Raw genomic sequence first — 27,738 nt, forward strand, 5'->3', positions numbered from 1 at the left:
ACAAAATTAACGTGATTCAGCTATGTATCTACGTCCATAGAGATTCAGATGAGTTTATTATAATAGGGAATCACAAAATACACTTTAAGACGAAATCTCACTATTTAGAACACTCAGGACGTACTAAATTGTTCATTAAATACATATTTATAGTGTCACACGCTAGAAATCTTAATTTTCATTTTTCAGTGCTATTCACTCAAGCGGAGTGTCGAGCACACCTCGAGCGAATATTTCTATCCGATGCTCACTCGAGCTACCTATCGAGCAAACTCTCTACCTAAACTTTGCTCGAGCCACCTGTTCAACAAACTTTCTGCCTGATGCTTTTTCTAACCGCAAACAGTACCAAAAAAATCTGCTTCATGATACAAGCCTCCTTGAAAATCTGTCAAAAAAATCATAATGCATCCTTGTTAAGTCGGGTCATCAAATCGAGTTGGCACACCAACAAAACTAGACTCCACAAACTCAACATAATTGAGCGATAATCTTCCGATAAAATGTCCTTTGAGTCTTTGGCATCCCACACCGTTATTAACTTATTAGCAACTTGTGAGGAACAAGTTCCTGGAGTTTCAAAAGGATGGAGAGGAGATGCCATTGAGGGTGGTGGGGGTGGGATTTTACCCGCAGTTCGCCTTGTAATCGTTATTAGCGTAATCACCTTGCCTACCTTTCCTATTCTAGCTGAGCTAGACATGTATTTTGGGCTTAATTAGTTCCTTTTTTTTTTTTCCAAATATGCCGTTTTTATCACACAAACAAGATTCGAGGTATAAGGGACCTTCATGTTTAGCAATCTGGATCTCTCTCAGAATGTCAAGGATCTCATACCAACGGTATTAAATTGAACGTTGTAGTAGGTTCATATCATCGAACGGTCTCTGATCTCCAATTCAACATCTTCTGATCACCAAGTTAAAATTCTGCAAACTGTTAGGAGGGAATTTCTAAGGAATATGCCGGCCCTCCGAAACAGAATATGATGAGTGATGACAGAGTGGTCAGACCTGAAAATATGGGGAATATGCGAGCCACATATTCCGGCCTATTTTAAGGAAGTTTTCATGCTTATAAATCACACACATCTTTTAACCTCTTCTTGTCTCTCCCTCTCTCTCTCTCTCTCTCTCTCACAGCAGTCTCAAAACAAGCAAATTCAGGTTTGTCTCTGACATGTTTGTATTCTTTAGGCTTGTTTTTCATTTTCTTCTAGTTTTTCATTTTTTTTCCATTTTTCACGTTCTGGTTTACTTTTTGTATATTCATTGTGCTTGAATTCGTTGCTATAATGACTATAATTGCATATCAAAAGCTGCTCTATGTCTATCGTAAATCTACCAAAATTCCATTATCATCATTGTCGTTCTTTTTTGGTTGCATTAATTTGTACGTGTCAAATTGATTGAATAGCTCCAGAATATTTTATATTTATTCTAAATTATTCTGATCCCTAACTATCTTTTTAGACAAGAAAAAAAAAATTCCAGCCAATTTGTTTTTAAAAAATAAAAGAAGTAGAAGAAGAAATCAAGGAGCCGATAGGATATTCAATTGATGGCCTTAGGATGTTTGCCGTTCTTCCAGTTCTAAATGTTCATTGTCACCACTTTATGATGGCTTCCATTCTATGAACGTAGATCCGATGATTTCCAGTGATAAAGACCCTTCTGTTAATTTGTAACTCTTAAACATCCTCTAATTAATCTGTAGCTTGATCTTCCTTTTATGAATGAACCTTGTGGAGAAAAAAAAAAAATTAGAAAGATCCGATGATTATTATTGAAAGTGTGTCATGTGTTTCTCTGCAACAGATCAGAGAGAAAGAGCTCGTCAGCCAGGGAGACAAAATAGAGGGAAAGAGATTGAGGAAAGGCAAAGCAGATATTAACTCTATTTTGAGGTACCTAATTAATAACCATGGCCAAGGAACAATTGAAGGTGTTGAATGCGCTTGATGGTGCCAAAACTCAATGGTATCATTTTACTGCAATTATCATTGCTGGAATGGGGTTCTTCACCGATGCATATGATCTCTTCTGCATATCCCTTGTAACCAAATTGCTTGGCCGCATTTACTACCACGTCGATGGTGCAGCAAAGCCCGGCACATTGCCTCCCAATGTATCTGCTGCTGTTAATGGTGTTGCACTTTGTGGAACACTCGCCGGCCAGCTCTTCTTTGGATGGCTTGGTGACAAGTTGGGCAGAAAGAAAGTCTACGGCTTGACTCTGATGCTCATGTTTCTCTGCTCCGTTGCTTCAGCTCTTTCTTTTGGACACAGCGCAAAGGCTGTTATGAGCACCCTTTGCTTCTTTCGGTTCTGGCTTGGTTTTGGCATCGGTGGTGACTACCCACTTTCTGCTACCATTATGTCCGAATATGCAAACAAGAAGACTCGTGGAGCCTTCATTGCTGCAGTGTTTGCCATGCAGGGCTTTGGCATTTTAGGTGGTGGTGTGTTTGCTATTATCATGGCTTCCATATTCGAGGCCAAGTTTGATGCTCCCGCTTATGAAGTTGATCCACTTGCCTCCACTGTCCCTCAAGCGGATTATCTATGGCGTATTATTCTGATGGTTGGTGCTCTTCCTGCTGCACTCACCTACTACTGGAGGATGAAGATGCCTGAAACTGCCCGTTACACTGCCCTTGTTGCCAAGAATGCAAACCAGGCTGCAAATGATATGTCCAAGGTTCTCCAGGTTGACATTGAAGCAGAACCACAAAAGATTGAGCGGCTTGCTCAACAACCAGCCAATTCATTTGGTTTGTTCTCTAAGCAGTTTCTTCATCGCCATGGACTTCACTTGCTGGGAACAACAAGCACCTGGTTCTTGCTTGACATTGCATTTTACAGCCAGAATCTATTCCAAAAGGATATCTTCAGTGCAATTGGATGGATTCCACCGGCAAAGACCATGAATGCCATCGAGGAGGTCTTCAGAATTGCAAGGGCGCAAACACTGATTGCTCTATGCAGTACTGTTCCAGGCTACTGGTTCACAGTGGCTTTGATTGACAAGATGGGAAGGTTCGCCATCCAACTAATGGGTTTCTTCTTCATGACAGTGTTCATGTTTGCCCTGGCTTTTCCTTACAATCACTGGACTCATAAGGACAACCGCATTGGGTTTGTGGTGATGTATTCACTGACATTCTTCTTTGCAAATTTCGGGCCCAATGCCACCACATTTGTCGTGCCAGCTGAGATTTTCCCGGCCAGGCTGAGGTCTACTTGCCATGGCATATCTGCAGCATCAGGAAAGCTTGGAGCTATGGTTGGAGCATTCGGTTTCTTGTATTTAGCTCAGAACCAGGATAAGGCCAAGGCAGATGCAGGGTACCCTGCTGGTATTGGGGTGAAGAACTCACTCATTGTGTTGGGTGTGATCAACTTACTTGGCCTACTCTTCACTTTCCTGGTGCCAGAATCAAAGGGTAAATCTCTGGAGGAGATGTCGGGTGAGAATGAAGATGAAAGTTGAGCATAGACAGAAAAAGACGTAGTAGCCGGAAGTTCACAGTAACAAGACCATTTCTGTCAATTTTTTTTTTTTTTTTTTTAAGTTATCCATGGTTTTGGAATCATGCCGTTCTTCATCTCAATTTTTTCCAGTCACTCTTACTACTTGGCACATTTTAAAGTGTTTTGATTTAAGGGTGACTGAACATAACAAGATCTAAGATAAAAGGGATACATTGATCTCTTTAGTGTGTCATGATTTTCTCTAGAACATCTTGTCAATGGATGCCCAAAATTAGTAGACTGTAACATTTGTTCAGTGTGCAAAACATTTCTAGCTCCACTTCAATTAGATTGTGCTATATCCTTGCACATTAAATGCTTTCTTTGAAAGAAATTTGGTTGCATTGCAGAGGTGCATTAATGCATATGACTTATGAAGAATCCTCAAGTGCCACTATCTCTAATCACCACTCATCTCAGCATTCCTTGATGGATACATACAAGAAATATTATGTGTTGAAGTTTTCGTAGAAGAAAGGCCAAAATGATCATTTTCTAGCTAGGAAACCCGTCCCTCGTTGATTGCCATTATTAGCATCATCCCTCGGAGTGTGCATGTTCATAAAACTTGCATCTTTGCATGTTGCATGTTGCATGTTGCATCATGATCAGGAGATATATATATATATAGCCATGATAAAATGGCGGATTCCCAACTTGGATAATTCTATGCATCAGCCTACACTCTTCACACATCTTGTATTTAATTTTTTTTTTTAACTCAATATATTAAATATGTTGAGTGTGTGATAAATAGTTGGCTGATGCAAATATTTTTCCTTCCCCCCAAACGGAGCAGCTACTTTCGTTTTGAATTTGAATAAATCTTCTACTGTGTGAAGAAGCCCCAGCACACCTAATGTGCTGGGGTGAAAAAAAAAAAAAATTATGAAGGGTGTGCTGCGGCATCCGGCTGATGCGCAGCACAGCCCTTTGAATTTTCATTTCGTCTCTTTCGTTCCTCTCCCCCCAACCCCCACCATTTCTTTCTTCTTCCCTCCTTATTTATTTCTTCATCTTCTCTCTTCCCGTTTCTTTCCTTCTTCTCCCCCCACCCCCCTGAGCTCCCGAACTCCTCTGCAACGTGATTTCCCGAGAAGCCCTGCACTGCAATTTCGAGTTCCTCTGCACTGAGATTTCGAGTTCACCCCCCCCCCCTCCGAAGCCCCGAGCTCCTCTGTAGTGCGATTTCTAGTTCTTCGGTGATTTCTTCTTCTTATGAGATTTCTTCTTCTTCTTCTCTGAGATTTCTTCTTCTTCTTCTCCAAGATTTTTTCTTCTTCTCTAAGGTTTCTTCTTCTTCTCTGCGAGTTCGACACACTCAAATTGAAGCTCTCAATCCACCGACGCGAAGCCCACAGATCTACGGGAGGGGTAATGTATAGTTTCTTGTAAATAATCTTCTTCAAGTTTTTCCACGTATTACTCCTTTTTTCTCCGTGATTCTAGGGTTTAGTCATACATTTATTTTTTTTCTATGCATTTACAGCATCTCTTTTTTCCTCTAGGGTTTAGTTATATGAGCTGTAAGTTAATGGTATTTTGCTAGAAATTAATGGGGTCGTTTCTGGATGATGTATATCTAGTATTAGCTAGAGATTGGAGGTTGCATTCTATCCTGGCTAGTTTTAGATTACTGGCTTTAGTCATACAATTATAAATTACTGCTTGTTTTGTTGATGTGATTATGTTCTGTTTGTGCCTAATTTTGAAAAAAAACGTTTTTCATTTTCAGTTTGCATACAGAGATTGCATATAGAGGTGGTGCAACGAGAAGGGGAACACCATCTGCGAAATATGTCTCTAGGTTCAAATTTATCTTATTCAAAAGGAATTGATTTTGGGTTCCCTTTTTTTTCTTCCCTCTTGTATCTGGTGGGTGGAAGGTTTGTCTATTGTGTTGGTGTGTGCGCTTGTTTTTTCTCCTTTGGATTTTGTTTAAAATGAATAGCTCGGCTGTATGTTTATGTATTTTTGTTCTTGTAATTCAAAGTAGTTGGGTCTTTTTAGTTCTTGCTAAAACTAGTTTTCATCGTCCTTCTGTTGTTTTTAGATTCTGGGGTGTCTCAAATTTGTCTTTTGCTTACTTTCCTTCATTCTGAAGTCCTTTTTTTTTTATCTTCTTTATATTATTGGGTCATGAAACGTTAAATTGCTTTTGACATGCTTTGCAACTAATCATTCGTGGGGCTAGTGATAACAAAAAAGGAAAAAAATGGTCAGATTGGGCTTCCTCTGCATGCAGATGACATAAGTTGGCTGCACTTTCCATGAAATTTGCACTCTTTCTATGTCCTGATGACTTTGCTGAGAATAATTATAGTCTGTTAACTAGGGAATGGTTGCAATTTTCGAAATGTGCACCCTTTGACTAATCCAATTTGTCATTTCTTTTGTTGTTTTCCTGTAGTAAGTAACACCATTAACTAGTTAATCCATATGAATACAAACATTGTTAACAGAGAAAGCATGAAAATTCCAAGAAGAGAGCAAGGGCCGACTAATCCAGGATTAAGGAAATTGAGCGAGTACTCGCAGTGCACGATCGTTTTGTTGCAGATAGAAGTGCTTCTTGCTGCCGATCCTTGGCCCTAACAGTAAGTTTGTTTTTTATTCAAAATCTCTTAGATTCCCAAATGGTAACAAATGTCCTTGTGGTCCAATGTTTATTGTATAACTGCGATCAATTTTGCTATGAAAACTCATGCTGAGCTGGACTCAGGAAAATGTGGAAATAATAACAAAATTGGGTACTTAGTTGACCATCTCCTTGCCATGCAGCAACCCATATTGGTAGTTGTAGAGGTGCATTGACCAAAATACATTAATAACAAGTGCATTCAGACTGTCCAATGATCAAGCATTTGGGGCCCTATATTGGGGCCACAATCCCACCAGTGCATTGAACATTTCATCTGCAGTTATTGTGTTCATGATGTTCATTTACAGAGTTATGTATGTGACAATTTGTTGATTGAATTTGTAGTTTACGGTCATCTTGCTTGTGAGACATTTCTTTGATTTGCTTAATGGTGGAACAGAAGATTACCCCTTCACACTTCTTACAGTAAGTAGTTTATTTTCTTTTAGCAGTTGGCTTCTGCGCTGCAACTGGGCTGGAACATCCGAACTGAACTCCTACTGAGTTGATTAAATTGATCATGTTCTTGCAATTTGCAGGTACTTATTCTGAAGGTTAGTGGAATTATCCTGCCGATGTTGATATTGATGCGCAGTCACAGCAATTCAAAATAGCATCAGAAGGCATTATGAGGTTAGTTCCTATTCTTGCTATAAAAAATTAGTTCAATTCATAAAGAATGTGATCTCGATTATGTGTACAAATGGGAACATGAAATGAATCCATATGACAAGGCGAGTTCAAAGTTAAATTGTCCTAGATGCATTTTGTTGTTATTATTATTGTTTTTCTTTTTCTTTTTCACTATTTACCAAATTGAGACTAAGCTAGAGTACATTTTTTCCGCTCAGCAGGATTCCGAGTATGACACCTCAAACCTGGGCGGGGATAATGAAGAAGATGAATAGCAGCACCATGCGGTCTAAAATCTATTCCTAATGTGTATAATATGTACTCAGTTGAATTTGCATCATAGCATTATAGCAGTGCTCACCTTTGTCATATATCTCCCACTTTTTGGAGGTACAAGCGAAAAAGAAAAAGATGGATTCTTTATTGAAAAACAAGTCATTCTTTCCTTTGTACCATCAAGTTAGGTATGGTATATAACTGTCTTTTATTCAACCCAACCCACCACACCCACCCACCCGCCTAGCCAAAGTCGAAAATAAAACCCTAAAAGACTGAAAGATTGCAACAACTACATGGACCAGCAGATTAACAGACGAGCTTTACCAATATGCATTCACGTCAAAAACAAGTCCGTTGGATGAACAATCAAATTCGTTGAGTAAATGGGCAAGGCCAGCCACTTTTTGGTTTGTTTGTTGAAAGTTGAACCCGCTACAATGAGGCTGAGATATAAAGGAATTTTACAATATGAACGCATGTAATACCTCGTATTTTAGTGTATTTTTATTGAAAGATTATTTTTATTTATTTAAAAAAATTATTCTCTTATTTTAAAATTGTTGGATTTTTAGTGAGTTTATTTTATGATTTTTTTTTAATTTTGTGAAAATTATATTTTGAAGTGCTTTCTTATTATTAATTATTGTTATTCGTTTAAAATCTCTTTATTCTAAATTAATTATTGTGAGATTTAATTATTTTAATTTCACTTTACTATTACGTTTAAATTATTTTATTTAACTTGTGGTTTTAAAATCGTTTCCATTGAATCATTTTTGTGACCCAAGTTATGAGGATTGGATTTCATTTCTTTTTCCTTTATTTTTCTTTCCTCTTCTTTTCTCTTTCATTTCTTTTCTCCTTCGGCCCTCTCTCCCGCGCGAACTGCTTCACCCTCTCTCCCGTGCATTTCCTCGCTCACCCAGCCCACCGCCGCTGCGCCGCCGTGACCATCACCGCCCACCACCACAGCTTCCCCTCCCTCCGGTCGTTATTCCCCATCAATCTCAGCCCCTAACTCGCCAGCATTCTCCTCCACGCACGGCTTGAAGCCGCAACGTTCTTTGTGCTCGCACGCCGCCGTCGCACCACCTCCGGCCACCATCTTCACACCACTTCATCCTCGACCTCTTAGCAACCCATTGGACCCAACCCCACCTCCGATCTATCACCGGTGAAACCCTACCATTAATATTTCCGTTTTGGATATTTTTGCACTTCAACCACCATTTGCGTCGCCACCCACGGCCAACTACCACCACCACTAGCTTCACCGACATCCCTAGGCCCTACCCTATCAATCTCGGGTCTTCGTTTACACCCGTTCAAAAGTAGGTTTCTGAGACCCAGGCCACAGTGCATTTCGTACTGTTTTGCTGCTGCGTTGCCGTTTCTAGCACCTCTGTGATATTTCAAAAATTATATTATAGCATTGTAAGTATTTTCTCAAAGAACTTTTGAGATTTAAATATATTTATGCGCTAATTCTTATTTACTGTGAATTTGTTGATTGTGCCGGACTGAGTCCGAGGAGTAAGGGGGGTCGGTTGGATTTGATGATGGAGTTATTTGTGTGAGATTAGTTTATCCTATGAAATTTGTTGGCTGTTTCGGGTTTGAATATTGATGTTTTGAGTTTGACGATGGTCATGGTGAATATTGGAGATTTTTAAGAAGTGATGATGTATCTTGGGATTACGAGAGTTTTAAGTTTTGAGATATTAAAATAGGTTATTTTAGAAGTTAAGGATTAAATATCGAAATCCGTGATTGATTGAAAACTTACGGAAATTATGTGATTATTTTTATAGGTGACGATTTATAGTCGACTCGACCTTTTTGAGGAAAATTCTGAAAAGCTAAGTTGTCCAGGCAAGCGGGGTTCATATACTAGTTTTGCATAAAAGAAATAAAATGAGGTTGACCTTGAAAAATAAGCATGTTTGTTTTGAAAAGAAATGATCTGAAAACAACCTCAGATGTTTATTCTGCATATGCATAAATTCAATATAAAAGAAAGTGTTTTCTGTCATGACTGGTGTAGACATGAGCTAGTTTTGTGTACTTTGTTTCTGAACTATGTAAAAGAACGAATATGAAAATCTAGAAGTTTTGTTATGAACAAATGAGAATATTTTGTTTATGTTTGTCTCGAACATGTGAAATGATCTGAAACTTATCAGTATTTTGTTTTGGAATGATGTGTCATCTGAAAACCTTGGCATGAAGTTCTGATTCTATATATGATTGTAATCGGATTTTCGATGAAATCTGTTCTGTTTCTGTTAAGGCCCAGCCACGGGTATAATGGTGGTTTATAACCCTATCACGGGGGTGAAATATGGAATATGGCCCAGTCACGGGTATAATGGTAGTTTATAACCCTACCACGGAGGTGAAACATGGAATATGGCCCAGCCACGGATATAATGGTGGTTTATAACCCTATCACAGGGGTTAAACATGGTATTGTCCCGATGTGATACTGAGAGATGATTTAATTATAATGTTTCAGTTTGGAAATGCCAAAGGATTTTCTTTTCGGTAATAAGTTTGTTTTTCTGAAAATTTCGCTCTGATGTTTTTGTACAAAGTTTTGTTTATGCATTCGGAAAGAAAATATTTTGTTTCTGCTTTCTGAAAGTAAATGTTTCGTTCTACTTATCAAATATTATAAATGCTCATGTTTACATGCTAGTATATGCTCTCTGCTTACTGAGTTGTTGATAATTCACCCCTTATCTCCACAATATTTTTCAGATATTATGATGGTTCAGCTAAGGATCAAGGTTATGAGACATTGGGTGAGATGTTTTAAGCGTAGTGGTTCAAGTATAGGAAGTTTTTATGAGTATTGTCGTATTTTATTAAGAAATTTTATGGTGTTGTAATGACTTGGCATTTTGAAAAATTGGCTATATTGAGGAAATTAGATTGAATCGAATTTTCTAAATGATATTGGAAATTTGGAGTATATTTTTATATTATTGAAATGTGAGTTTAAGTACTAGGAAGTAACTCTCCGACCCGTGCAGGATCGGGGCGTTACAACGCCAGTCCTTCCAATCCACGCATAAACAATTAAGACTGAAGTTGTTTCTCAAATATAATTTATATAAAAAAAAAAAAAAAAAAGGTCGGTGACTCCAATTTACAGGTGAGATTCTGAAAGCAATCGGGTTGGATTTGAAATGACATTTTCTATAACGTAGGTCCTACAACCACACCATCTTATTCAACATGATACTGCTCTAAGATGCTTCACAAAAAATTGTAACGACAATGCTTTTCAAAATTCAATTGCACAAGCTAGATTAATTCCCTAAAAAGCAAAAGTATATATCAAAATCATTGTATGACACTGAACTTGTAATGAAAGCTACCAAACAATCCAGATTCTATTCTGTTTAGGAAGTCCATAAAGTTTGAATAATAAATTTTGAAACAACATTTGCTATCATTTAGAGATCCAGAAACTGATTGTTGCACAATGCGGCTGTAGATATCTTTAACTTCATGCAAAGTCTTCTCAACATCCCAGAATTCCAAGAGTGGATCTAACTCATTCACTAAAGGATTTCTTGGTGTCTCAGCAGTACTCTTTCTGTTTCAGTGCTGAGCTGTTTTGCAGGTTTTACAATTCCCACAGGCCTTAACTCAGACAAGAGACAACACAAGGCACTGCACTCCTTATCATCCACAAACTGGCAAAGAGAGAAACATGCTTAGTTAAAAAAAATCACCAAAGAAATTATTTAACTGATATCTTTCAACTGGAATTTGCTAGACTTGACTAGACAATTAGACCTATAGGAATCAGATTTTGACTCATCGTATATAACAAACTTACCTATCAATATATTACAAATGTATATGCATGTATATATTTCTATACCTACTCAGTAATCAATTTAAGGAAAAGAATGACTACTAAGAGCATTCTCATTGGCTTGGGCAAATACATCTTCAAAATTTAACCAATATCACACTTTTTTACATTTGCCTATTCCATTTAAATTCAATCTCCACATTGGATTAGCCATTCACATTCTATATAATACTAAAATATTATTATTTTAATAATTAATTAATTAAATTTATTTTTATCACATTTTATAGTTCTACTAATTAAATGTTAATAATAATTATATTCTAGTTAAATTAATATTAACAAAATTATTATTAAATGTTAATAATAATTATATTCTAGTTAAATTAATATTAAAAAAAGTTTTATTAAATGGTAATAATAATTATATTCTAGTTAAATTATTATTAAAAAAAGTATTATTAAATGTTAATAATAATTATATTTTAATTAAATTAATATTAAAAAAGTATTATTAAATGTTAATAATAATTATATTCTAAATATTAAATGTTAATTATATTCTAATTAATTTAATTTGTTTGCTTGGAGTGAGAAATTAGTATTTTAATGTTTGGTGAATCAATTTTGGTTCTTCATATTTGGCCAATCACTGTAGCAGAAATCCAAATTATTTTGGAGATGCCCAATCCAATGTGGGGTCTTTTTGACACAAGTTATTTAAATTTTAGACATTCTTCAATTTTGGCCAAGCCAATGAGAATGCTCTAACGAAGGTGGAAAGTTATCATTGTCCTCGAGTCTTCAAGCAAACAGACCTTATCCTTGGAACCTTTTTCTTTGCGACAAAGCTCTTCTAGCTATTCAGGGGTTTCTGTCTACTCAACAACAAGAACTCGATAACCCTGATTCATCATGGCAGATTATTATATTCAGCTTGATAATAAAGAATGGGCTCATCAAAGAAATAGGGACATAATTAACTACATAAAGAGAAAACCAATTGACAATAACATAAATGAGTGAGCCAACCTTTCTAGCCAATTTCTCCACATTCATTGAGAAGTTCTTTTCTGGGAATCCACAATGCGGTTGTTCTCCCTAAAGTGCAAGTAGTGTCAATAAAAACAAGTAATGCCCTTGAAGAAAAAGAATAAGAAAGTAGAGAAAATGGTACAATGACCGAGTGGAAGAGTAATTGGATCTTCACAAAATCTTCTTTACTCATAGCTTCAACTCAAATGGAACAAGCAGAAGAACACAAGAATGGAAATAAATTGAAAAAAAAAAAGGGTTTGAGAGGAAATCTGGGAAACAGAGGCAGCTAAAATGTGGTGAGTGAATTACAAGGGCATCGATGGTTCTTCCAAGCAAACACAGAGCAAACAAATTGTCTGACCAGGGACAGTCTTGAAAAAAGAGGGAGAAGGGGGAGGGCGTTTTCAAAGCTGGTGGTGCGACATTAAAATCTTCTCTAGGTGACTCTGATTCCTCTGTTTCAGGGTGAGAGAAAGACAGAGAGAATAGAGCAGTTAAGGACCCTAATTTTCTGAACATTTCTCCATGCCCTAAGCATACCCATCTCAGAAAACACAAAAATCATATCTCGTTGTACACATGAAGAACATAGCATGTATGGACGGGAAAATGGTAGTACAATATTTACCTATCAAACCATTTGGCGAAACAGAGCACTCGGTCCCGTGTTGGTTTGGTCCGTTCAATCAACTCGCAGGGAGTGGCGGCGCTGGGCATTAAGTGTTGCGAGTTGGCCCTAAACAAAGAGATGCCATCGCGAGGTGGCGCTGGCAAGCAGAAGCCAACGGACGCGGGTTCGTGGCGAGGAAGGGGGGTTTGCGGGATTCAAATCTTGTTTCCTCCGTTCAAAGAGCTCGCGGGACAGTGGAGGCACTGGGCAGACGGAGGAGTTCCGCTCGGTGGCACCGACGAGAGAGACGGTGTCGTCGGGAAGTGCTGGGTTGTGAAAGCAGACGTGAGTTGCGATGGAGCAGGGGTTTCGCGGCATGAATTCAAATGGGATGAAAATTACATACAATTTTCAAATTGTATCGTGCGTTTTGATTTAAAAAATAAATAAATCAAGCTGCATCCACGTAGTGTGCATTGTGTGCACCACTACAGTGGATGCTATATAGAAGGACTCATTTTATTTTGATCTGCAGATCAGTTTTACTTGAGCAACTTGATTTTTAATTATACACCACAAACTAATTTGTTAAAAGTGAAAAGGCTATAAATTGCTAATTGGCATCATTGAAATTTGAGAAACGATATTTACAGTCGTGGAGTGTGCAAGCATTGCATAATCTCTTTGAAATAAATAAGTAAATATGGAATCTACATGAAAAAAATTAATTTTTTAATAATAGACTTCATTCATTTTTAAAGTGATTACGCGACGCTTGCTCAATCTACAACTGTATGTAACATTACTCTTAAAATTTATATATAATTTCTCTAAACATATATGATGATCAAAGGAGTTGCAAGTGAAATAATCTTAATTGATAAATAATATTTATAGTCCTAGGATGGTGTGCAAGTCTCGTGCACTCTTTTTGAAAAAAGTTGATAAATTTAAGATTCCCACATGAAAAAAAATTACGTTTTGAATGGTAGACTCCACATTTTTTCAGTGGAGCTTGCACGTCCTAAAAATGTAAAATCTATACAGTATAGCCCATGGAACTCTGAAAAAGAAAATTACTTTCTATGCCCAAAATTTCGGAAGACCTTCTACATATATATATATAAATAAATATATATATATATATATAATATCTAACGTTTTTATCTTTAGGAATGGGTAAAAAAGTAGCCTTATCAAGATGTTCAGACCTCTAGCCAAGTATGAGAAAGCATAGGGGAAATTAATCATATTCCTGCCGACCCAAGGAAATTAATCATTTAGAGCATATAAACGTGGATTAAAGAGGTGAAATAAAAAAATAGTTACACTTTAATTCAATTTGAAAAGATATCATAAGTATGAGTGATTAATACAAAATCATATATAGCAAGTGTTGGATTTATGAAGCCTGATTAATTATTGTGAGTCCGACTTGATAACTCGACCTGACAAAAATTCATTACGATTTTTTGGTAGATTATTAATGAAAAAAATCTTTAGCCTAGTTCGTGACTCAAGAATCGCCAAATAGAAAATTCACTTGACGTTCATGGGAGAAGTCGCTCGAGCGAATAACCGAGTAATTGTGAAATTGTGAAATTAGAGTTTCCGCCGTATAACTTTATAAATATGTAATTGATAAATAGTATGACCATCTAGAATAATGTATTTCGCCCCAAAGTGTATTTTTCCATTCCTCAAGATAATAAGATCCTCTACATGATATAGTTCTATAGACCTAGACACTTTGTCGAACTATGTAAATTTTGTATGGTATGATTGATTTCTTATTTTACTTTATTTTTCTTGCAACGTTTTCAAAACAACAAGGTCATCGTTTTAATTACTTTGATTGAGCCAAGTCATCACATATTAGAATATCACAAAAAAATTACAATAATACAAAAATTCATGAAACTTTAAAGATCAAGATCAAAGATGTTTCATCTTCTTTTATCTTTAATGAGAAATGTTTAGTTACAAGAAAATCTCACAAAAATTAACTCATAATTGACGTGGTATATATATGTTAGATTATAAAATTATTTTTATTATAAAGTGAATCTAATATATTATATAAAATCATATCAATTTATAAATTTATATTTATAAAATATTTTTATAAATGTAGCACTTCCCATCTTTTCATAATTGTTTATATTCTTTCATTTTTATATAGCTTTTAAAGCAATAACTTTGCTAGCTAATGCATGCTTTTGGTATACGTCATCATTAATCTTGCTTTAAATGAGAATTGATAAAATAATAATAATAATAATAATTGAAAATAGAAAACATCATTTTTCAATTTCTATTAGGCTATAAACAAAATAAAAAATAAAAAAAATTTCCCGCACACCGCGTAGAAAATGATCGATTAGTAATTAGTTTAAAGTTTGAATTGTACTCATGATATTTAATATTATAAATGAGAAATGATTGTTACAGTTGTGAGTATGCAAGTGTCGTGCAATCACTTTTAAAAAAGTGAATACATACGAAACTCATATGATGAAAAAAGATTAATTTTCTAATAATTGATCCCCACTCTTTTTCAAAATGACTAATGTACGGTATTTACGCATTCTATAATTATATGTAGCATTACTCATTATAAATACATGGATGAAAAGAATGCAGGATTAATTGCTAGTCTCCGGCCTCACCGCTCTATCTCTCCAAGTTTTATTACCTCCAAAGTACTTGATCTCTTCCTTCAAAATGATCTGGTGAGGGTTCATCATTTAGAGTAGTTTCAGGTCAATGCATGAGCGCACTTTTGAGTGGAATAGAAAATGATCAGTCATAATGCACAATACTCTTGAATAATAAAAGTGCAGGCGACCTAACAAACTTTTACAGCAAAAGTGGGCTGACCCAAAGAATTACAAGATGATGAGATCATGATCATCAGTGTGCTTAATAATTAGGGTATGACCAGGCCGACATTTAAACAAACACCATCTTTGAATGGATCCTTTGTCTTTCCATCATATACTTTGATACGTAAACACACATGCATGTTTGTTCAAGTATACCGGCCGATCGATCCAAGTCATTAGACTTTAGATCAACTTGAGTATCCAGTTGCAATGGTAGTACTAGTACTACTGGTGATAATCATGGGCATTATATATCATTCTCATTGTAGCACAATTAATAAAAGTCATGATATTGAACATAGACTTTGGGACTATATATTTGCATCCAAGTCTTTCTAAAATGATGGAATCCTTGAAAATATATATAATGTTGTTGGAGTCTGTTTTATATTGAATATTATATATCATCATCGACAAAACTCTTTCACACCATATGATATGATCCAATTTTATCTATATATATATATATTCAAAATATTCTTGTAAGAATATATTGTTAAGTATTTTAAAATGCAAAAAATATTAATATTTGGATCTTCGATTTTTTATGGTTCACGATAATAAATAATAATAAAATATAAGCTAGAAGTGTACATTTCTCCTTTGCAACTTGATGGAGAATCTGACTTATGGTCATCATAAAATCTAGAGGTATTCATATTCCAATATAACTCATTAATTACGTGATATAATTGAACTAGTATAAACAATATATAAACATATGTGTGTGGGATATTATTGAGTTTTAATAAAACTGATTTATATATATAAATAATAGTTGTAGTCGTGAATTTGCAAGTATTGCACAATCATTTAAAAAAAATAAATAAATACAGGACTCACATGAAAAGAAAATTAATTTTTTAATAATAGACTCTATTCTTTTTCAAAATAACTATACTGCGCTTGTACACTTCACGAATATATATACCATTATTCATATATATATATATATATATATTATATATATTTCATTGACTATATATATATAACTTTCAGTATTAGATTTTCAAATTTCAAGCTCACTTTAGTTGAAAACTATTATTTTTTAATCATTTAATGAGCATATTCAATTGCCAAAATAAGAAACTATTATATTATATTAAAAAAAGGAAATTAACTGGCAGTCCTTTAAGGCCAAAGTTTCGTCGTTATTGATGTAGTTGGTATTGCGTGCAAGGCCAGCCATACATATAGATCCATTTTCAAACAACAAGAATACAGCCTATAGGCATCATTTCTGTTCACTTTATGAGATAAAACTCAGATTTGTATGACTTATGTCAGCAGCCATAAGTAAAGTAAATATGTTACGTTTCAACTTAAAACACCAACTAAACAAAATGCATAAATGTAGGATTTAATATAGTTTTAGGAGCTTTTTTTTTCTTCGACAATTGAATTGAAAAATGTTATAATTTTCACGGTATTGATAGACTAGACATATAATTCGAAAAAATAATATTTACAGTTATAAGATATGCACGCCTTATAAGACTGTACGTGTATTGGTAAAGTACTGCGATCGATTACAAGATCAACATGTGGCTTTGGTGACTAAATGCAATTGATAAACAATTAATTTGAAAGTTGATCAAAACCACTAATTAATTAGAGAGTCGTTAAAATGTGTGCCTAAAGAAAAATAAAAATAGGATAAATTAATCCTTTAAGCTACGGGCATGTCATTGTCGTTTAGTACGTACTGATCAGGTCGGCACCGGGCCGGAGATGCAATATAAAAAATATTTTATCATCATCTTTGGATCGCTATTTTGTTGTCTTTCTCTAAAATCTATATATATTTTTTTAAGTTCTGAAAAGCAACGTGATGATATATATATATATATATATATATATATATATATATATATATACACATGACATGCATGCATCTTAATTAAGCATAAGATCCCGATGAGGATTTTCTAATTTGTTTTATTTAATTTTTAATCAAGTATACATGGATCGTTCGAGTTTATCTTTTGTTATATTTTATATTCACGTTCACTAAACACTTTATTTATTGTTTTAATAAATTCGTATTTTTCATAAACGTACGGTTTAGTTAATTATTTATTATTTTCTTATATGAAATAATATAACTATTATATTACCGATATGAAGGCTCATATATAATTAATAATTAGTTACTTCATTAGGTTAAGATTATAATTATTTAATTTAGTATACATAATATATATATATATATATATGAATGTATAAAATTTAAATTGAAAATTAATCTTGCATTTGTAGGAAGCGATATTATATGAATTTTTATCCTGAGAAAGATTGTTTATATTATATATATATATATATATATATATATATATATATATCTTGTGAAATTATCCTAATAAGTAACTAATTATTAATAAGTAAAATATATATACACACACATACACGACATATGGATTTGGCTCGTTAAAATAAACAAATCTAAACTTTTATTTAGATTTATTTATTTATCAGACAATTTATATATCAAGTTCGAGTTGAATTTATACATGCATGCATTTGGAATTGTTCATGCATGATCACCTCGATCGATCGGTTAATGATCTTTATAATCTTTATATGATAAAATCCAACAACTTGCATGCATGCATGCAGTTTTAGTTTTGGTTGTTTGTCTTTTATATATACATATATAAATATATATATATATATATATATATATTGTTGAGAGGTGGTTTGAATCTAATTGAAAAAGCGATTCTGCAGTCTGGTCACTGGAGCGATGTCTTTGCAGCTCAAGCGAAACCTCAACCCAAGAGTTCACTCGACTCCCGCTTGACAGTCAACTTGAGCGGGATGCCAAATTCTAATGTTCGCTCAAGCACTGCTCGACACTCATTCAAGTCAATGTTCGAAATCTAGGATAACGTCGTTTCAGTATAAATAAATAAAACGGCATTTTGTAATTGAACTAAGTTTTCATTTTGAGAGGTTGAGAGGCGGCTGACGTACGAGAGAAAAGTGAGAGAGAGAGAGAGAGAGATTCTTGAGTGGAATTGTTTGAGAAGAATTTTTGTATTAAATCTCATGTACTCCATCTTTGTTGATAGTGAATTCATTGAAATCGACACTACAAATGGACGTAGGCTCACATTGAACCAAACCACTAAATCTTGATATTTGTGTGTGATTGTCATTATTTTCTTTTGTTATTTCCGCTACAATACTTTAAATTTTACTTTTGATAACTAACTTATCCCAACACACACACACATGCAGCAAAGCTTTACTAGGAACATCATGCATTACTTCAGTTACAATTGATCAATAAACAAGTAAAATTCTCTAATTTGAAATTAGAGAGTTAAAGAAGAAGTTATGAGAGAGAATCAGTGTGATTTCTCATTAATGATTGAATGAATTACAATAGCTATACAAAGCCACTATTTATACACATAATGGTGGTTTAAGCTAACTAATTTCACTATACAATGACTACCACCTGCCTGGTCAACTAACTTAACTGACTATATATCAAACTCCAACTAACTTAACTGTCTAACAAAATCCATCTCAACAACAATAGATTTCTTCTCATCTTTGGATCTCTTTTGCTTGGCTTCTTGAGCCTTTAATCCTAAGGCTTCTATATGAGATTGTATATTCCAACCCCCCCTCCCCCCCCTTCAGGGGAATGGATGTTAATCAATCTTATCTTGTGGATAAGATGATGAAATTGAGAGAACCAAGGAGTTTAGTCAGTATATTGGCCATCTGATGTTTGGAAGGGATGTAGATGATTTTGACGAGACCTTCCTGTAGTTTCCCTCGAATAAAATGATAGTCTAGTTGGATGTGCTTTGTCCTTTCATGATGAACAAGATTTGAAGCAATGCCAGAGGCAGGTTTATTGTCAGTATAGAGTAAAGCAACTTGAGGATGAGTGATGTGTAAATCAACTAGTAGGTAGATCGGCCATTGAAGCTCGCAAGTGGTAAAAGCTAGGGCTTTATATTCAGATTCAGCATAAGAATGATTGACAGTTGATTGTTTTTTCGATTTTTAGGATATTATAAGAGAATCTCCAATGAACACTGTGAAACCAGTGACACTCCTTCTAGTGTCGAGAGATCCTCCCCAGTCACTATCTCAGATATATACGACAAATATATGTGATTATATATTATATATATCACATATATATAGATTTGCAGTACCGAAGCAACTGCAACAAGGGTTCCAGCAAAACGGCCTGATCGAGGAACATATATACGACTTAGTTCATATAATATCTCAAATAAATAATTATTTGAAACAGGCCAGTACTGCAAATTAAAGTTCATCCACATTTTTAGTTCTTTTTTGGTTAATTTCTACCTTTCGAAAATAATTATAAGACAGTACTACTTAATGATCTCTGCATGGATGTAATCCTAATTGGTACGATCGATAGATGTGCATAAAGTGTTTTCATGCCTTAAATAAATTAAGATCATCGTTCAAACATACATGATCTCTCTCTCTCTCTCTCTCTCTCTATATATATATATATATATATATATTATTAAGTGTAGTAATTAAAAGCAATGTCAAGTGCTTTCTTGAGCTGGGGCCTTATTAATAATAATTTAACTTTAGTGTCGGAAAGGTGATGGATTCTTGTAGATTGACTAACTTTAGTTTGAAAAGGTGATAAAAACCCACTGATGCTAAAATCTTCAAAAGGAAGGAAGGCAGGCTAGCTAGCTTTTATTTAAAGAAAATTATTATATTAATTAATGTAGCTGACCTAGCTACATCCATCGATCCCTAGCAAAGCAGGTCAAGACTTGCTTACTATGCTTGGATCATGCATCTTCTACATATATCACGTCTCAGTTCCTTTTAATTAAGCTTTTAACAATACCCAACGTTGAAATTTGATAAAGCATATATGTATGTATATATATATATATATGAAAAATATTAAATGTATTTAAGAAAAAATTATAAAAAATTTAATTTTCCATATGTTAGTTATTGATATACTAAAAATCATAAAATTCAAAATTCAAAATTTGAATTTAAAAAAAAAACTAACAAAATAAATCTTATACCTGGAGTGATTTTAAATTTTGAAAACGTTCTTCAATTGAGTTTCTACTTCGTAACTAAATTGTTGTCTTAATTATTCTTATGCAAATTGCTTCATTGATTGGCTGCTTGTTTGACAACATTTTTAAATATTGCATTAAAATTGAATTACACTTATTCACTTCTGATCTTTATGTGTTAATGTATTAGATTAGAACCATTGATCTTCCAATATAAATAAGTTATCATGATCATGAGGGGTTTGATATTCATTCAAATTGAAGAAATTACTAGTTGCAATTGCTCTATATCTATCAGGGTGAGAGATTTGAGTATAAAATAAGTGAATACAAATTAATGATACAATTTGGCCATATATATATATAGCCTCCGAATTAAACTCTAAATTAAGTCCAAGAAATATTGGAGACAGCAGTAAATTGAATTAAACTCACATATATATATATATATATATATATATATATTGCATAAATATAACGATCGACGAAAATCAATAACAAATTATAAAAAAAAAATTGAATTAAACTCATTAGCCTAAAAGTTTAAGACAAATAATATATGCAGTCGTAAAGTGTGTAAATCACATGCACTGTTTTTTAGAAATATTGATAAATTTGAAATTCACATACATTATAAAAAAATTATTTTTTTAAAGAGAGTATGTGAGGTTGTACTTCCTAATTAAAATTGTATTTATTATTACTCAAAGCTTAATTCCTGATAATCGTGCTATATTTATATATATATAATTTAGAGTAATGTTAGATACAGTTGTGGAATGCGCAAGTACCGTGCAATCCTTTTGAAAAATAATTGTATCTACTATTAAAAAAATTAATTTTTTTTTTTATGTGGATCCTATATTTTTATTCATTTTTTTTAAATAGATTACGCGGCAATTGCTCACTTTACGACTGCAAATATCATTTATATATTGCACTTTTATGTAGGATTGGGAATGAACCGATTTCTTTATACATCAATATTTAAGCTAGCATGCTTTTAATAAAAAAAAAAACAAAAGATTATACAACTTTTCACCTAGTTAGTGACATCATTAGCAAGGAAATCCAAGCTTAATTAAGGTCCAAATGTCTTAGCGTTTGATTTTGTTCTTAATTGATTATATTTGTAAGTTGACTAGCTACTTAATTATTCAGCACCTTTCTTCCCCATAATGAAATCATCAATGGATTTTAGGTAACTATCAAATAAAATAAATATGGTTTTAAGGCATATAATATGCCCCAATTCAAAGGCGTTGAAGTATACCACTACTTATGTTATTTTACCCGATCCTACCATATTTGAAAATCTTGCATAATGTTACAAAATGTAATTAAGGAGAATTTGTGGTGCTGAAGCCACTAATGATGAAGTTCTAGTACTGGCCTTTTGTTCCCACTAATACATCATTCTAGTGGCTTAAATAAAGGTTAATTTCTTAGTTCTAGAACTTGATGTGACTACATTTCCTGAAATTCTACACATAAACAGAGCTCAAAGCTCAACTCTCATCATCATACAGTCCATTGCTGGAAACTTCAAACAATGATGCTATATAGAACAGGATTTCAAAGTTCACCATTGAACTTAATAAGGAAGCGACAATGTATACAATTATACATTGACAGATATGTTCTACATGATGTCGGGAGACAAACCCTTGAGAAGAACTTGTGCTTGAAACCAGCTTGCAATGTGGCCTAAGAGTTTATAGACCATCATGCAGTGTCATAGACATTCACGACCATCTAGAATATACTGACGGGATGATAAATTTTTCTCTTTTGACGGCATCAATCACCTATCAATATTCAATGACTTATTACTATATCTATACATAGTATCAAAATAATCTAATCTGGCCTCTAGGTCGCTCCTTTCAAAACTCAATTACAAAGTGGCAACTGAATTGATCCTATAAATTAGCTACATCCAATCCCATCTCAGATATTGTGGTACCTAGCTTTGATACCAAATGATACAAACACTTGTGTAAAACTCACATTTGAAGGTTCGGGTGGATGTCCAAGAGACAATATATACATGGTTAACCTTGCACATAAACTGTGTGGGATACTTGAATCTTAACATGTAGACAATTTTATGGAGAAGTTAGAGCCATAAATTCTAGCAATTTACTTAGTTTGTAGACAGTTTGCTCTAGTTTGTGTCTGTTAAGAATATAATACAAAAAATTAAATCTACTTCTTATCAACTTAAACTTTTGGAACAAATTATAATTTTACATAATATCAGAACAGAAGTTCTTAGTTCGAACATTAACTATACACCTCATCCAATTAATCAAATATTCAACATATTGTGCTTATTCATTGAAGAGAAGTTTGATTTACACGTAAGGTAAAGTGTTAAGAATATAATATAAATAATTAAATTTATATTTTCCTATCAACTTCAACTTTTAAGTAAAATAATGATTTTGCACTGTACAAAAATTTTGAAATAGGAATACTCGAATGAAAAAGATATTCAAAGAGATGTCAACCGTTTCATTCAGAAGCAGATAAAAAGTCACCTCTTGTTGACTTGCATGTTCAATCTTTATGAATTCTTGAATGAACTCATGAAACCAGAAAAGAAATCAATTTTTCTTTTCCCGTTAATTGCAAACAATATTTTTTTACCCACGTTGCAGACCTGAAAGCGATCGATCGAGATCATTTATTTTTGCCTACCCAGAGGCACTAGCCCCTTTCTTTGACCCCCCTTCACTTTAAGTACTTATACTAATTACATGTACTGCCAAATACATAAAATAATTGATCTGAAAATGAATATGTTCTAAAATCCATGTAATGTACATGATCTATCTCTCCTGCTTCGGATAGGAAATTAGAAAAAATCTCTGCTTTGTGTATGTATATCTATATATACACAGATGCATAATATATAAGAATATTATGAAAGGTAAAAAAATGTACAATTTCATCTATTTAAAACAGGGGGATATTTATTCTCGTTTGTTTTTACAGATGAAATAAGATAAGATTAAAGTTAAAAATAAAATAAAATATTGTTAGAATATATATTTTAAATATTGTATTTGTTTTAAGATTTAAAAATATTGAATTGTTTATTTTATTTTATGTAAAAATTTAAAAAAATTATAATGATTAAAAAAAAAAAGAGATAAAAAGGAGTCGTGTGAAAACAAAGGAAGAGTGAACTGCTAGCTGTTTTAAGACCAGTAGAACTCAAAGTTCATGAACTTAGAACACGTACTCTTGCTCTTCCCAGCCACAATATCCGCACGTTTCATTTGACTATCCAGCCGATAACATTGCGACATACGCTGACCCACGTGTAAGAGAGAGAGAGAGATTTCCTGGAAATTGTGGGCAGGATATGCCTTTTTGAAAATGAGTGGTACTCTTTGGACTATTTCGTACCAGCACGCTTTAAGCGACTGCCGGCCCACGGGCGTGATGTGTGTGTATATATATAGCCCTTGATGGCCTCGCCAAAATGCTGAGCTTTGAGTTCCCATTTACTGAAGCAATATCTAGCCAGTAGCCAGATATCACGAAGTCGCCTAACTTTCTGAAAACACAACAAAAAAAGAAAAAATGGTGAGAGCTCCATGCTGTGAGAAGATGGGGTTGAAGAAAGGTCCTTGGACCCCTGAAGAAGATCAGATTCTGATCACTTACATTCAACTTTACGGCCATGGAAATTGGCGAGCACTTCCAAAACAAGCTGGTAAGTCATTTGCAGACCGCTTCAAAACGATTTTTTTTTTAATCTAGGAGCTAGCTTAGTTCTTTTTCTAATCAATATGAAACGTATTAATTAATGCATGCAGTAGTTTTGAATCCTTAATTCGCTTTCTTTTCCAGGTTTACTGAGGTGTGGAAAGAGTTGCAGGCTCCGGTGGACAAATTACCTAAGGCCAGACATCAAAAGAGGAAACTTTAGCAGAGAAGAAGAGGATGCAATCATAAATTTACACGAAATGTTAGGCAATAGGTCGGTGTACATAGATTAATCCCTGGCCACTTTTTGTCTGTTTTTTTTTTTTCCTTTTTCTTTTTCTGGGTTCAGGTAGTTCATGGAAAGAAACTTTCTAACCTCAAAATCATAGAATTTAAGCTTGAATTTGGTGCATGGAAGCAATGGTTTGTTGTTTAAGCATTCAGATCACTTGCTAGCTTCAATAGTTTCAAGCATCTAGCCACTGTTTTTAGCATCTAGAGATGGAAATTGGGGGACGCAACACACATTAACAGCCTTTCTTTCTCTTTCTCGATCTTGTTTTCTGGGGAAATTTGGTATTTTTTATTTTGGTTTATGAAACATGTGGTGATCATGAAAAGATTCCTACTTGTGACACCTTCATGTGCTTCTACAGAAAATCACGTGTTACGAAAAAGATACTCCCAAATCATATATCTGATGTCATGACATAAAAATGGCAAAAATCAATTTCAAGCATTTTTTAATTTCTGGAAAACAGGATTATAACATTGTTAACTGAGCACAAATCCTGATCGTGATTCTACTTTGTTTGTTTTCAGATGGTCGGCAATTGCAGCTAGGCTACCAGGACGAACAGACAATGAGATAAAAAATGTTTGGCACACCCACTTGAAAAAGAGGCTCGCCAAACAACCCCAAGACAGTAGTACCCCAACAGCAACCAAAAGAAGAAGTGCTCCGCCCACCAATACATTCGAATACTCTCACGAGGCTAAAATTAATGAACTAGAACCCATGAATTTTCCAAGTCATGATGCAGCATCTGAGAGCCTAGAACATAGAGCAGTCTCCCCGCAAGAATGTTCAAGTGACTTGTCATCCACGATCACCATGGCTGACAATAACAGCGACAACAGTGGGTACCCGAAAGCCGAATCGCCTGGAAACTTCCCGGAAATGGATGAGAATTTCTGGTCAGAGGTGTTGTGGACAGAAGATTCGGGGGAGGTGAATGACTTTTCTGCTGCAGTTGGTGGTGATCATCTTGATCAAGAAGTTCAAATTCCATTTTCTCCAATAGTGTCAATGGAGCCTGTCCATTCGTTTGGTTCAAACATGCACGATAACATGGATTTTTGGTTCAACCTTTTCACAAGGGCGGGGGAATTGCCACAGTTACCAGAATTTTGACCAAAGTCTTGTTTGGTTGTAATTTTATTTTATTTTTCATCCTTTTTTTGAATTTTTTCATGTGGGAAATGGATGTTCAGTTTGTTGACCCTTGGAGTAGAAGAATTATGTCCAACGTAACAGATCTTGTCCAATTATAAGGATTTATTGTGGACCATTACAGACTTGGTTGTCAAACAGCAACATGAAACAGAATATCAGCAGAAATCCAAGATGTCTGCTTGTGTACGTTTCAGTGGTTGTAATAGCACGTGGACAATTCATTGTCCTCTAGCTGCTTGAATTATGTAAAGAAATGAGAAATACCAAGAAAAGATGAACACTAAAACATCATGCTCGATCGGCGAAAGAAAAGATATTGATCCATGCACGGAGGAACGTCACAGCGCACTTACTCCTAAGGATACATTTCAGCTGGATATTTTTAAGCCTATAAGGATTGATGGAAGTGCTAATGTAACATTTATTACAAGAAAAATGAACTTTTGTGACCATTTAATTGTGGCAAAAAGATTATTTGTGATCAAAACAGATTTATTTTAGTTGTAAATAGTCATTTTGTTAAAATTAACTAGCCACAAATAAGCAGTTTTCTTGTAGTGATATATCATACAATCTTCAACTTTATCCCCGAACGTACCATCTCTATGCATTCCTGGCCTCTCATCTTAATATATATCTCACATTCATGTGATAATGTCAATGCTTTCCCTCATGTACTACTCCCTAAACCATCATGTTCATGAATACCATTAATGATCATTGCTTGACAAGAACAATTGTGAAGATGGTGATTAGCGTCAACAACATGTTTAAATTCCACAAAGTTGTTAAAAAGCATTTGGCAAGTTTGAAATCACCGCAATTAATGACTTATTGAAGTGATTTCAGTTGCAACAAAAACGAAATCGCCGTAATAGGCCCTTTTTTCTTGTAGTGGTACATTAAATATCACTAAATTCACCATTTTATGAAGATTCATCTTCATAATAAAACATACCTTAACAATATATTCATCATGTGAAATCAATGATTCTGAGTCTCAGAATATTCGAATATATATATATACTCACAGCTTAGAGCATTATATATATATATATATATATATATATATATATATATATAGTTAGCAATAAGCAGTGGATTCCAGATCAGATTCAGACTTATCAAGTACTACTCACTTTCGTGTCTGATCATTCTCATGCCTATTCAAATCAAAAGTACTGATCAGGACAAAAACATAAAACACGTTGTTCTTTTCTTTGGCATGGTTTGCTTTAAACTAATATTTAGAAGACAGCAAAAAATGATGCATATTGTGTAAATTGTGCCAGAGAGTACTACAGATCATCGATCGAACTCCACTGATCCTTTTGGTAGTGACGTGTAAAAGATTCTTCATATTTTAATTTCTTTAATCATCCTTGTGCATATGTTTGAATCGGGAAAATGACAACAGTACGTACTTACCATTTTGTACCATCTTTTTATTTTTTTTTAAATTTAAAATAAATATAAAACTTTTTAACAAAGAGAAATGATACTTTATAATAAAGATAATTTTATAAATTATCCAGATTTTATGCAATACGTTACAATATGCAAAGTTTTATTTATTTTCGATAATAAATCATGTCAATTTATAAACTTTCTCTTATGTGTAAATTCCGGCACTTAGGACAATTTATGACCAGTTATTTTCAATAAAAATAATTATTTTTTGTAAAAATAAATATTTTGTCGTAAATAGTTATTATCGTCGTAATTAATCTGTCATAAATATTTTTTTTTTTTTATAGTTATGTAAAAAGAAAAAGAAAACCCAAATCACATCAACTTGGAGCATGGTCTACAAAGATATTGAGTAATTGGAGTCACCATTGAGGAAAGAAAGGGATAATGTTGTTTTTGTGGGAAATTGAGGATAAAGTTGTGGCTGCTGCTTGAAAAGTAGCAGGCCAGACAATATTGCTGTATAGTACTCATGTTCGAGTTCAAATTCTCGGAAAATTCAGCCACTAATTTCACCTTATAGTAAACCCAGCATTTTATATGCGTCTTGCTTTTTCTTTGAGAGGTCGGTGCCGGCCATTGTATATTTC

General features: G+C 34.0%; 2 protein-coding genes and 1 long non-coding RNA gene across 4 annotated transcripts; all 3 read left to right on the top strand.

Moving 5' to 3' along the window:
• The first annotated feature begins 1,083 nt into the window (after positions 1 to 1,083).
• On the top strand, positions 1,084 to 3,867 carry LOC108992702 (inorganic phosphate transporter 1-4). Its single transcript, XM_018967333.2, has 2 exons — positions 1,084 to 1,166; positions 1,818 to 3,867. Exon 2 carries the CDS (start codon positions 1,924 to 1,926, stop codon positions 3,490 to 3,492), a length of 1,569 nt encoding a protein of 522 aa, XP_018822878.1. The 5' UTR covers positions 1,084 to 1,166; positions 1,818 to 1,923; the 3' UTR covers positions 3,493 to 3,867.
• Positions 3,868 to 4,803: 936 nt separating this feature from the next.
• On the top strand, positions 4,804 to 7,291 carry LOC108989299. Of its 2 annotated transcripts, XR_004802510.1 has the most exons (6): positions 4,804 to 4,907; positions 5,269 to 5,340; positions 5,996 to 6,130; positions 6,520 to 6,600; positions 6,714 to 6,807; positions 7,029 to 7,291. It is a non-coding gene; the product is annotated as an uncharacterized LOC108989299 (long non-coding RNA). The 2 variants fall into 2 exon arrangements; XR_004802511.1 differs by lacking the exon at positions 5,269 to 5,340.
• A 16,706-nt stretch (positions 7,292 to 23,997) lies between these two features.
• On the top strand, positions 23,998 to 26,129 carry LOC108989295 (transcription factor MYB30-like). The gene is made up of 3 exons (XM_018962855.2): positions 23,998 to 24,229; positions 24,367 to 24,496; positions 25,045 to 26,129. Exons 1-3 carry the CDS (start codon positions 24,097 to 24,099, stop codon positions 25,634 to 25,636), a joined length of 855 nt encoding a protein of 284 aa, XP_018818400.1. The 5' UTR covers positions 23,998 to 24,096; the 3' UTR covers positions 25,637 to 26,129.
• The last annotated feature ends 1,609 nt before the right edge of the window (positions 26,130 to 27,738 follow it).

Source organism: Juglans regia, chromosome 10 (assembly GCF_001411555.2).
Source record: "Juglans regia cultivar Chandler chromosome 10, Walnut 2.0, whole genome shotgun sequence".
Classification (NCBI taxonomy): domain Eukaryota; kingdom Viridiplantae; phylum Streptophyta; class Magnoliopsida; order Fagales; family Juglandaceae; genus Juglans; species Juglans regia.